Source organism: Heterodontus francisci, chromosome 18 (genome assembly GCF_036365525.1).
Source record: "Heterodontus francisci isolate sHetFra1 chromosome 18, sHetFra1.hap1, whole genome shotgun sequence".
NCBI lineage: Eukaryota > Metazoa > Chordata > Chondrichthyes > Heterodontiformes > Heterodontidae > Heterodontus > Heterodontus francisci.
Window position 1 is genome coordinate 5150850 of NC_090388.1, and position 12717 is coordinate 5163566.

General features: G+C 45.3%; 1 protein-coding gene across 3 annotated transcripts in view; it reads right to left on the bottom strand.

The window, feature by feature from the left end:
* The window catches only part of parpbp (PARP1 binding protein), a 65005-nt gene that overhangs the window by 25245 nt on the left and 27043 nt on the right, over positions 1–12717 (bottom strand). For all 3 annotated transcript variants that reach the window (XM_068050144.1, XM_068050146.1, XM_068050145.1), the window contains exon 6: positions 6264–6418. In XM_068050144.1, the coding sequence (XP_067906245.1) occupies positions 6264–6418 (155 nt within the window). The remainder of the gene's footprint in view (positions 1–6263; positions 6419–12717) is intronic.

The following is a 12717-nucleotide window of genomic DNA, read 5'->3' on the forward strand; positions in this document are numbered from 1 at the left end:
TGGTAACATTCTGGTAAATCTCCTCTGTACTGTCTCCAGAGTAATAATGTCCTTTCTGTCATGTGGTGACCAGAACTGTACTCCAACTGTAGCCTAACCAGTATTTTATACATTTTCAGCATCACATCCCTGCTTTTGCATTCAATACCTCAGCCAATAAATGGAATGCTTTCCTTATGCCTTCTTCATCACACTATCTACCTGTCCGGCCACCTTCAGGGACCTGTGGACATGCACTCCAAGGTGTCTCAGTTTTTCTACCCAAATCAATATCCTCCCGTTTATTGTGTATTCCCTCTTTATTTGCCCTTTTGTTCTTTCCTCTGCTTCCTCCTTTCCCTGCCTCTATACTTGCTTAAAACCCGTTACATCTCCAACTGTTTACAGTTCTGATGAAAGGCCATTGATCCAAAATATTGGACCAGAAATTAGATGCCCCATTTTTTTTGGCTGCTCCAGTTTAGATCGAGGTGGGCAACACACAAACTTGATGTACCCACCTTAACTGCCCAATTGTAGCACAGGGGTGAGTGACTCCTGTCTGCATCACCAAGCTGCTGGCTGCCTCTGCACTCAGCAGGGGGCCCAGCAGGGTTGTTTGCAGACCATGTGGTACAGCCAGCCTGTTCTTCTTGAAGGCAGATTGCACCTTAAAGGGAAGCTGCACAAAAATATTACTGCAATGTGAACTATTGCAAAGTGAACACACGGGCAGAGAGAGAGGGTTCAATGGTGAGGGATGTAGTGTTGGAGGCATTAGAGGGTGAAAGTGGGCATGAGATGCCACTGTTCTGTAAGGTGCCAGGAGACTCTCAGACGGGAGTGGGAACTGGCCTGGAAGATTAACGCCCAAAGTCTGGCCCCAATGACCTGGCAGCAGGTTTAACAACCTCACATGTGCGATCCAGGTCAGTGACTGCATCTTCACATGACATCGCTTACCTACTGCACCCCAATCCTCCTGCATTGCTTAATGTGCCAAGCTCCCATCACTCACTGGCACTCAGGACTCAGGCTGAGCATCCAGGTACTGCACCTCACCCACCTACCAATGCTGCCAGCCTCACACCCACCTCTCGCTGCCTCCACATATCTCCAGCTGTGGTCGGCACATCACCCAAGTAGAGTGAAACACAATCAGACATTCTGTCCTCTCTTTTCCAGGACACGATGGCACACAATAGAAGGGAGCAGCACAGAACTGGTGGGGGTTGAGGATGCCTGTGATTTTCAGCCCGACAGAGGAGATGGTTCTCCACATCATGGGGCCAACTACAACAGAGCTCATGGCATCCAGTGGTGCTGGGAACATGGAGGATGATGGTATGTCCCTGCCTTATGCCCCTACGCAACTCCCAACTCACCTTCATCCTGCTCTCTGGCACAATAAGAAAGCTACTGATGGCATCACCATGGACCTCTTGATCCTCTCTCCACTTCCCTCCCTCCAACTGCCCCTACGTATTTTTGGCTTTCAGACACCCAAGAACAGTCACCTGCCAGAGGAGGAAGAGGAAAGAGAGCAACACAGCACTAATGAAGAGGCTCTGTCACTTGATCTGACACTCAGCCACCAGCTCAGATACTGGCACTACATGTATCTTGGAGGCTTGTATATAGAGTTAGGATCTGCATGTGGTGAGCCACTGGGCACAAGTGGGCTGCAGCCACACTGGAGTAAAAGGATAATTTGTTTGCTAGCTTATCAGAGGGTGAGCTGGCAGACTAGTTCTGCTGCAGGGGACTCAGATGAGGGCCTCAATGGGACACTGGGTGTGCACACCGAGATGCTGGGTGCAATGGCTGGCCTTCCCAACAGCGTCCAGTCACTGTCAGGAGCATGGAGGAGTCCAGCTCCAAATTGGCAGAGGACATCATGCACAGCTTACCCTCTCCGCAGCCTCTGCTCCATCTCCCTGCCCTGCTGCAGACCCAGAGGCACTGCCCCTGCTGCCCTCACACCTGTTACAGCCTGTGTGGATAGGGCACCTAGACCTCTGCCCTCCCTGTGAGGATACAGCAACACTCTGCAGCAAACCCAGGAACTCACCAAAACACCTTCAAAAAATACTCCACAGTACTTCGACACTTTGCAACAGAAAAAGTTCCAAAAAGGTTACCTTATCTGTAATCTGGGCAGCACCTTAAAACATGACTGCAGCTTTCATGCTCATTGTTTGCAGGAGAACAAAAGAGGTTGCCTACACATTCATTGTCCAAATTTGGAATCCTGGCGTCACATTGGCTGGCTGGGTGATGGCAGGATAGTGTCCAATGTCCCCGATGCACACAGGTAATCCACCAGGTGTGCACAGGAAGTGACTGGCGGCACGGGACAGACAAGTAAAGCAGCACAAGACAGAGGCCCCTACGCTAGGCAATTTCACACCCATTAACTCTCGTTTCTCTTTCTCCACAGATTCTGCCTGACCTGCTGAGCAGTTCCAGCATTTTCTTTTATTAAAATGTCAGATTTCCAGCAAATTTTGCATTTGTCGACAGATATTCCCTGTCTATCAACTCCCATGTTTCAACAACGATCCACCCCATCCCAGAAACTCACTTAAGCAGCTGGGGCCCAGTGAGTATGCAGGTCCCAGCCAAGTCTGTAGCTGTTCTGGCAGACTCCAGTCCAACATACAGCTGTAGTCCACTGCAACAGCTGGGGAGAGTTGACCCTCCATAGGATTTGGTCAGATGTAGATACAAAAATTATCCCACAAATTAAGGGAAAAAAAAAAAGAGGCGACAGAACAGAGTTACGTAATAGTCTCTTTAACGAACAGCACTTATTGTAACTTAATTATTTCCAGGTTAGCTGTTTGTGTGCTGCAATCATGTGATACAGTTGATTGATTATACACATGGAGCCTTATGATTTTCAGGAAATTAAGGGAGGTGGATTAAATTTAACAGCTGCTCGATGCTCATTCCAAGAACAAGAAACGACTTGATTTTCCAGTCGACACAAGCTCAGCATTTTTCACTTTGCATTCAGCATACAAAAAGTACGACAAGACATTTTGTCACCCTCCTTTCCCAGGTTCTTCATCATGTAGTTAAAGTTTATATTCCAGTTAAGCTTTGCTTTGAACGATAAAATCAACTATTTTCTATTTGAGAAACAGCACTTTACTTTCAGTTAGAATCATACAGCACAGGACGATGACATTTGGCCAGTCGTGTCTATGTTGGTTCTTTGAAAAAGGCATCCAACTAAATGGTTACATTTCTTGGCCTTCCCTAAACTATTGAGGATAGTCACAGCTTCATGTTACAGCTCTCTCTTTACAAAGCTTCCCATGTAAGGAAAAATCTATATTCTTATATTGCATAACGTGTTGTAAAAATCAAATCATTTACTTTATACAGAACCACATTTTGTTTCTGATTGGACTTAACTATGTTCAACTGTTTGTAGGCCCGTGTTCAATCTTTTTAAGACAGTGGTAATATTTCCATTGTGCCCATCAGGCCGATGCAATTACGTTCCTTTAGCTGCACCGTTTTCTATCCATTCATCAACAGGCCACTTACCTTCCTGTTTCCCACCTGCAACTCCCACAGGATGACCACCCACACATATGCCCTCCAAGTCGGCAGGACTCAGAGAAGCAGGCCATATCAGCTCTCTTCACTGGGCCTGCAGTTATGCCTCAAACTTCCTGCTGTTTCTAATGGGGCTACAGCCTGTGACACAAGAGCACCTGCAAAAAAGTGAGGTTAAAGGGTCCAGGAGAGGACAGGCTGGCACTGTACCTCAGGAAGGACATACAGGCCTTGGAGAGAGTGCGGGGCACACTTTAACAAAACGATATCGGGACTCCAAAGGTGGAATTACGAGGAGATTACACAAACTAGGGTTGAAGTCCCAGGAATTTAGAATAAGGGGCGATTTGATAGAAGTTTTCCAAGATATTAAGGGGAACAGATAGTTCCTCTCTATCTACCCTATTTCCAGGGTTGGGGAGTCTAGGACTATGGCACATAATCTAAAAATTAAAGCCAGAGATTTCAGTAGTGAAATTAGTAAACTCTTCACACAGAAAGGTGGTAGAAGTTTGAAACTTTGTTCTGGAAATGGCATTTGCTGATAGATCAATTGTTTGGCTAACAAAATCTTAGATTTTAAATCTAAGGTATTAAGGGATTGGGGCCAAAAGTAGGTATATGGAGTTAGGTGCAGATCAGCCATGATCTCATCGAATGGCAGAACAGGCTCGAGGGGCTGAATGGCCTCCTCCTGTTCCTGTGCTTCAGTCTTGTACAGTGCTCGGACTGCACCACCTCCCCATTCCTGAGGGACTATCAGGAGAATTGGCCCCTTTTATATTTAGAAATTACTTACCAGTTTCGTATATGTCATTCGTATATGTCATTGTTTACTCAGGTTCTAGGAGATTGTGTTTCACTGATTTAGAAATAACCGTGCATTTTTATTTATTCATTCCTGGCAGGTGTCACTGACGATGTAGCATTTATTGTCCACACATTGAGTGTGGGACTGGAGTCATTTGTAGCCCTAGAGTCAGTAGGTCGGGCAGCTTCCCTTCACTGAAGGACATGAATGAACCAGTTGGGTTTTTTTTCTACAGGCAGTCCATAAATGATCAGAAACATTGAATTCAGAAGTTGCCATGGTGGGATTTGAACTCCCAACCTGTGGCTTTAAGTCTAGTACTTTAACCACAAGGCTACCACATCCTAATACAAGGGTGAAATGAAAACAGGAAATGCTGGCGATGCACAGAAAATCCATCAACATCTGCAAAAGGAGAGATGGGTTTGTATTTCAAGTACAGATCCATCATCGGCACTGGAAATAGAAATCTTGCAGCTCTGAAGAAGGATTTACAGCTGAAATGTTGGCCGGGATTTTGTCCGGGTGATGGTGGTCTCGACCTCTGGCAAAAGCACCGGCAAAAAATCCTGGTCACCCTTTATTTGGGAGTCCCGCCAAATCAAGTGCCAATTAGGCACTTACGTGGACAGCAGCGGGCCTTCCCCAGGATCAAGGACCCCGGCAACAGAAGTCCTGCCCTCTGAAAGCTGCCAGCCAATCAGAGGCTGACAGCTCTTTAACTGACTAGCACCACCAGTGGAGCACCCACCAGAGGCTGAGGAGCAGCACTGGACCCAGGCCATGAGGTGAAGGGCGGGAGTGGGGTGGCTCTCAGCGGCCTGCCACCCCCCCCCCCCCATAGCCAGGTCCCTTGTTCAAGGAGTAAGTGCCTTTTAACGAGGGGACCCCCACCCCCCTGGAACCAGCAGGCAACCCACACGGTTTTTCTTGCCATGCTCCCTGTGCAGGGACAGGCCTGCCCACCACTGGGCTAATGGCAGTGGTGGCATGAGGCCCTTAATTGGGTATTAATTGCCCACTTAAGGGCCTCAATTGGCAGTGGGGCAGGAAGGTCTTTCACAGGCCTTTCTGCCTCGGTCTTAATTTTAGTGGAGGTGGGAAGGTGACGGGGTTCTCTCCCCCGATCACATACTCTCATCCCCACCCCTCCAAACCCTCTGTGGGAGAAAAGCATAAAATTCTCCCGGTTATATCTCTCCCATTGTCAACATGCCTGGTGCAATTTGTTGGAGCATTGTGTTCAATTCTGGGCACCGCTCTTTAAGAAAGGATGTCAAGGTGTCAGAGAGGGTGCTGAGGAGATTTACTAGAATGGCATCGGGGATGAGGAACTTCAGTTATGTGGAGAGATTGGAGAAGCTGGGACTGTTCATTGTGAAGCAAAGAAGGTTAACGGGAGATTTAATAAAGATGTTCAAAATCATGAGGGGCTTTTATAGAATAAATAAGGAAAAACCGTTTCTAATGACAGGAGGGTCAGTAACAAGAGGGCAGATTCAAAAAGGCAATTGATGGTAGAGTCAGATGCGAGATGAGTTTTTTAAAAATAAAAACAGCAAGTTATGATGATCTGGAATGCGCTGCCCGAGGTGGAAGCAGATTCAATAATAACATTGAAAATGGAATTGGATAAATACTCAAAGGGAAGAAAATTTGCAGGGCTATGGGGAAAAGAGGAGAGAGAGTGGAACTAATTGGATAACTTTTTCAAAGAGCCAGCACAGGCTCGATGGGCTGAATGACCTTCATATCTTACAGCACAGGATGAGACCAATAAATGTAGCAAATATAAAAAAGGTTGTTTGTGAATCATTAAATTTACCCCCGTGTCATTACAAAGTTTATTAAAAATGCATTCCGTCTCATTTCATTCATGAACTGAAGAAGAAAGTGTGATTACCTCGAGTCTGACGTCTCTCCCATTATTTCTTGCAACTTATCGATGAAATGCACAAAGTCGAGAAGTCCTTTGACATGCTGCATCAGTGGGTCTTCATCTGAAGGAGCATATCTTTTCCCTCCAAGTTCCAAACCCCTAACAAACGACGTTGCAGCCTTGGGGAGGGAGATGGAGGAAGTAAACACTGTTAGATCACATGCCAGACAGATGAATATTAACAAGAGTTGCTGAGATCCCAGGAGAGGTGCAGGTGCCAGGGACAAATGATCATTGGCAATCTTCACATATATGGCACTGTCAGTAGTCGAGGACTAACTCCAGTGTAATTTTGGTGGAGGAGACATAAATTAAATCCCCAAGTAAGGATAAATACAAGTTCTTGTATTTATATAGTGCCTTTACCATTGCAAGAAGTCCCAAGGCATGCCACAGGAGGGTAACTGACAAAGCCGCAGAAGGATTTTAGAGCAGGTCAGAGCTGGGTCAGAGGTAGGTTTTAAGAGGAGTCTCAAGTGAGGAGGAGAGGTAGAGCACTTCAGAAAGGAAACTGCAGAACTTTGGGGTCTTCACAACTGAAGGTACAGCCACCAATAGTGCAGCAATTAAAATCAGAGCACAGAATTAGATAGGCTTGGAGTGTTGTAGGACTGGAGAAGATTACAGGAGATAGAGAGAGGCAAGACCATGGAGGGATTTGAAAACAAGAATGAGAATTTTAAAGCCAAGCCGTTGCTTAACCAGGAGCCAATGTAGGTCAGAAAGCAGAGGAGATGGGTAAATGGGAATTGGTGCGAGTTAGGATAAAAGCAGCAGAGCGTTGGATGAGTTTAAGTTTCTGGAGGATGGGAGGCCAGCCAGGTCTAGAGATAAAGGATAAGCATTTCAGCATACAAACTAGGAGGAGGCCACTCAGCCCCTCGAGCCTGCTCCGCCTGTATTGTCAACTCCACATTCCCACCTACCCCCAATAACCTTTCATCCCCTTGCTTATCAAATATCTACCGCTGACTTAAAAATATTTAAAGACTCTGCTTCCACCACCTTTTGAGGAAGAAAATTCCAAAGACTCACGACCCTCTGAGAAAAAAATGCCTCCTCATCGGTCTTAAATGGGCGACCTCCTATTTTTAAATAGTGACCCCTAGTTCTAGGTTCTCCCACAAGGGGAAACATCCTTTCCACATCCACCCTGACAAGATCCCTCGGGATCTTATATGTTTCAATCAAGTCGCCTCTTACTCTTCTAAATTCCAGCAGATAAGCTTAGCCTGTCCAACCTTTCATAGAGTCAGAGTTATACAGCACAGAAACAGGCCCTTCGGCACATCACGCCCATGCTATCAAGCACCCACCTATTCTAATCCCATTTTCCAGCACTTGGACCGTAGCCTTGTATGCTATGGTGTTTCAAGTGCTCATCTAAATACTTCTTAAAATGTTGAGGGTTCCTGCCTCTACCGCCCCTTCAGGCAGTGTGTTCCAGATTCCAACCACCCTCTAGGTGAAAATTTTTTTTCCTCAAATCCCCTCTAAACCTCCTGTTCTTTACCTTAAATCTATGCCCCCCCTCCGCTAAGGGATGATGTTTCTTCCTATCTAACCTATCAATGCCCCTCAAACTTGTACACCTCAATCATATCCCCCCTCAGCCTTCTCAGCTCCAAGGAAAACAACCCTAGCCTCTTCAGTCTCTCTTCATAGTTGAAATGCTCCAGCCCAGGCAACATCCTGGTGAATCTCCTCTGCATCCTCTCCAGTGCAATCACATCCTTCCTATAGCGTGGTGACCAGAACTGTACACAGTACTCCAGCTGTGGCCCAACCAGCGTTTTATACAGCTCCATCGTAACCTCTCTGCTCTTATATTCTATGCCTCGGCTAAAAAAGGCAAAGTATCCTATATGCCTTCCTAACCACTTTATCTACTTGTGCTGCTGCCATCAGTGGTCTATGGACAAGTACACCAAGGTCCCTCTGACCCTCTATTTCCTAGGGTCCTACCATCCATTGTTTAGAGGGGGTTGGAGGAAAAAAAAATTTTTCACCTAGAGGGTGGTTGGAATCTGGAACACACTGCCTGAAGGGGCAGTAGAGGCAGGAACCCTCAACATTTTAAGAAGTATTTAGATGAGCACTTGAAATTGTATATTCCCTTGCCTGGTTTGTCCTCCCAAAATGCATCACCTCACACTTCTGAGGATTAAATTCCATTTGCCACTGCTCCGCCCATCTATATCGTCCTGTAATCTAAGGCTTTCCTCCTCACTATCTACAACACCACCAATTTTCGTGTCATCTGTGAACTTACTGATCATACCTCCTATATTCACGTCTAAATCATTAATGTACACTACAAACAGTAAGGGTCCCAACACCAATACCTGTAGTACACCACTGGTCACAGGCTTCCAATTGCAAAAGCAACCCTCGACCATTACCCTCTGCTTCCTGCCACTAAGCCAATTTTGGATCCAATTTGCCAAATTACCTTGGATCCCATGAGCTCTTACTTTCTTAACCAATCTCCCATGCGGGACCTTATCAAAAGCCTTATTGAAGTCCATTTAGACTACATCAACAGCTTTATCCTCACCTACACATCTAACCACCTCCTCGAAAAATTCAATCAAATTTGTTAGACATGATCTCCCCGACAAAGCCATGCTGACTATCCTTGATTAATCCCTGCCTCTCCAAGTGGAGATTAATCCTGTCCCTCAGAATTTTTTCCAATAGTTTCCTTAGGCACTTTATCCACTTTCAAGGATGTCAGACCCTCTAGTACGTGCTCTCATTATGCTTACCGTATCTAATAATTCACACTCCTCCTCTTTAGCTACAATCCTCTCCTTTGTGAGGAGACAGACAAAAAACTAAGAACCCTGCCCATATCTTTTGCATCCACCCACATGTTCCCTTGCCCATCTGATAGGCCCTACCCTTTCCCCAGTTATCCTCTTGCTCTTACTGTACTGAAAGATTTTCAGGTTTTCCTTGATTTTACCTGCTAATAATTTTTCATGTCCTCTTTTTGCTTTTCTAATTTCCTTTTCTACTTCACTCCTGCATTTCTATAATACTTTAGAAAGCCTAAAGGAGTAAGATTTTTGTGATCATCATAAGCTTTCTTGTTCTGCAGGGTTCTAGATTTTGCAGTACCACCCTTTATCTTTGTAGGGACATGCCTACACTGTGCCTGTAGTATCTCACTTTTGAATGCCTCCCGCTGGTTTGCTGCTGATTTTCCTTCAAGTAGCTGTATCCAGTCCACTTTCGCCAGGTCACCTCATTTGCCTTCCCCCAATTTAGAACTTTTACTCCGGTTTTATCTTTATCCTTTTCCATGATTATGCTAAAACTGTTACTTCCTCCAATTGCCCAACTTCATTACTGAAGACTTGATCTCAAATTGCGCCCCCTCTCATTGGGCTTGTTATGTGCTAGCTAAATAAATTCTCTTGAACACAGTTCAAGAATTTTGTCCCTTCTGTGCCCTTCACACTGTCCTCATCCCAGTTGATATTGGGGTAGTTGAAATCCCCAACTATTATTGCCCTATAGTTTTTGCACTCATATTTGCCTACATATTTGTTCTTCTATCTCCCTCGCACTATTTGGGGGTCTATAGTACACTCCTAGTAGTGCGGCTGCCGCTGTTTTATTTCTCAGCTCCACCCTATGGGGATTCATTTCGCATATCATCCTTAGAACAGAGGAAGCAGAGGAGTGACTTAATTGAGGTATGCAAAATTATGAGGGGCCTAGGGAGTGTAGACAGGCAGGACCTGTTTCAAGGCAAGGCTATGGACCAGGTGCTGGAAGGTAGGATTAGATTGGGAGGCTCGGTTTTTTTTCGGCCAGAACGGCCACAATAGGCTGAATGGCCTCCTTCTGTGCCAAAACTTTTCTATGGTTCTATATAAATACTGTGGCTACAAAAGGTCAGAGGCTGGGAATTCTGCAGCGAGAACCCACCCAACTCCCCATAGTCTGTCAACCATCTACAAGGTAGAAGTCAGGAGTGTGATGGAATACTCTTCACTTGCCTGGATGAGTGTAGCTCCAACACCACTCAGGAAGCTTGACACCAAGGACAAAGCAGCCCGCTTGATCGGCACCTTAAACATTCACTCTCTCCACCACCGACGCACAGTGGCAGTGTGTACCATCTACAAGATGCACTGCAGCAACTCATCAAGCCCCCTTCGACAGCACCTTCCAAACCTGCAACCTTTACCACCTCGAAGGACAAGAGCAGCAGACTCATGGGAACACCGCCACCTGCAAGTTCCCCTCCAAATCATGCACCATCCTGACTTGGAACTATAATCGCCGTTCCTTCACTGTCACTGGGTCAAAGATTTGGAACTCCCTTCCTAACAGCACTGTGGGTGTAGCTACACCAAAGGACTGCAGTGGTTGAAGGAGGAACCTCACCACCACCTTCTCAAGGGCAATTAGGGATGGGCAATAAATGCTGGCCTGACTATGACCATATCCCAAAAAACAAATTAAAAAACCTTGATACCCTTATCCAATAATAATCCATCAATCTCATTTTGACCGCCCAGCCTCAGCTTTTTGGTAGGCAGAGAAAAAAAAAAATTCCAGATTTCCACTACCCTTTTTGTAGGAAGTGCTTCTGAATTTCACCCCTGAATGGTCTGGCTCTAATTTAAATACAGCACCTCCTTGATCTGGATTAATGAACCAGTGGAAATAGCTTCGCTCTGCATCAACTCTGTCCTGTATCCTTTAATATTCTTAAGCACCTCGATGAGAGTTTGGTTTTCAAAAGGGAATTAGAGAAGTACTTGAAGGGAAAACATTTGCAGGACCATGGGGAAAGGACAGGGAATGGAACCAGCTGGATTGGTCTTGCAGACTTCCCCATCATCTTTCAAGGAGAAAGCGTGGTATTCTCAGGAAGTGATGAATTGAAATACTGAAGCAGAGTTTTCTGGCTTATGCTCCCCATAAGCTCAGTTCCTTATTGGAAGGACAGAATTATTACCATAAAAGGACTGAGATGAGGAGAAACTTCTTCAGACGGTTGCGAATCTTCAGAATTCCCTAACCCAGAAGATTGTGGATGCTCCATTATTGAGAATATTCAAGACCGAAAGCCATAGAATTTTGGAGTTGAGGTGGGAGATCACAGGGCGGCACAGTGGCGCAGTGGTTAGCACTGCAGCCTCACAGCTCCAGGGACCCAGGTTCGATTCCGGGTACTGCCTGTGTGGAGTTTGCAAGTTCTCCCTGTGTCTGCGTGGGTTTTCTCCGGGTGCTCCGGTTTCCTCCCACAAGCCAAAAGACTTGCAGGTTGATAGGTAAATTGGCCGTTATAAAAATTGTCACTAGTATAGGTAGGTGGTAGGGAAATATAGGGACAGGTGGGGATGTTTGGTAGGAATATGGGATTAGTGTAGGATTAGTATAAATAGGTGGTTGATGTTCGGCACAGACTCGGTGGGCCGAAGGGCCTGTTTCAGTGCTGTATCTCTAATCTAATCTAATCAGCCACGATTGTATGGAGTATGCCTGAAAGGCCATATGTCCTACTGTTATGTTCTTAATTTAACTGTATGAAATGTATATAGCATTGTAGCAGCTAATCAGTTAAAGTTATGTGAAATTTTATTGCAGTTTTGCCCACTGTAAATTACTACGAAGGGAATGGTTTGTGACAAATTATGTTTTTATAACAGAAGTTGACAGCTAAAGAACGCATTTCTATAGTGCCTTTCACAATATCAGAACATCCCAAAGTGCTTTACAGCCAAAAATATTTTGATGTGTAGTCACCGTTGTAATTATAGAATCATAGCATAATACAGTACAGAATGAGGCCATTCAACCCATTGTGCCTGTGCCAGCTCTTTGAAAGAGTTATTCAATTAGTCACACTACCCCCCTGCTCTTTCCCCATAGCCCTGCAATTTTTTTTTCCCTTCAAGTATTTCTCCAATTCCCTTTTGAAAGTCACTATTGAATCTGCTTCCACTGCCCTTTCAGGCAGCGCGTTCCAGATCACAACAACTCACTGCATTAAAAAAGATCTAATTGTCCCACTGATTGTTTTGCCAATTATCTTAAATCAGTGCCCTCTGGTTACCGAGCTTCCTGTCAATAGAAACGGTTTCTTTTTGTTTACTCCATCGAAACAACAAGAACAAGAACAACAAGAACAACAAGAACAACAAGAACCCTTGGTAGTGATGAGGGATTACCACCAAATCAAGTACTTTTTTTTTTGGAAGTGTAGTGACTGTTATATAGGAAATGCAGCAGCCAATTCACACTCAGCAAGTTCAAGACAGCAATGAGATAAACGACTAGATAATTTGTTTTAGTTATGTTGATTGAGGAATGTATATTGGCCCAGGACCCCAGGGAGAACTCCCCTGCTCTTGTGCCATGGGATCTTTGACATCCACCCGAGAGAGCAGACAGT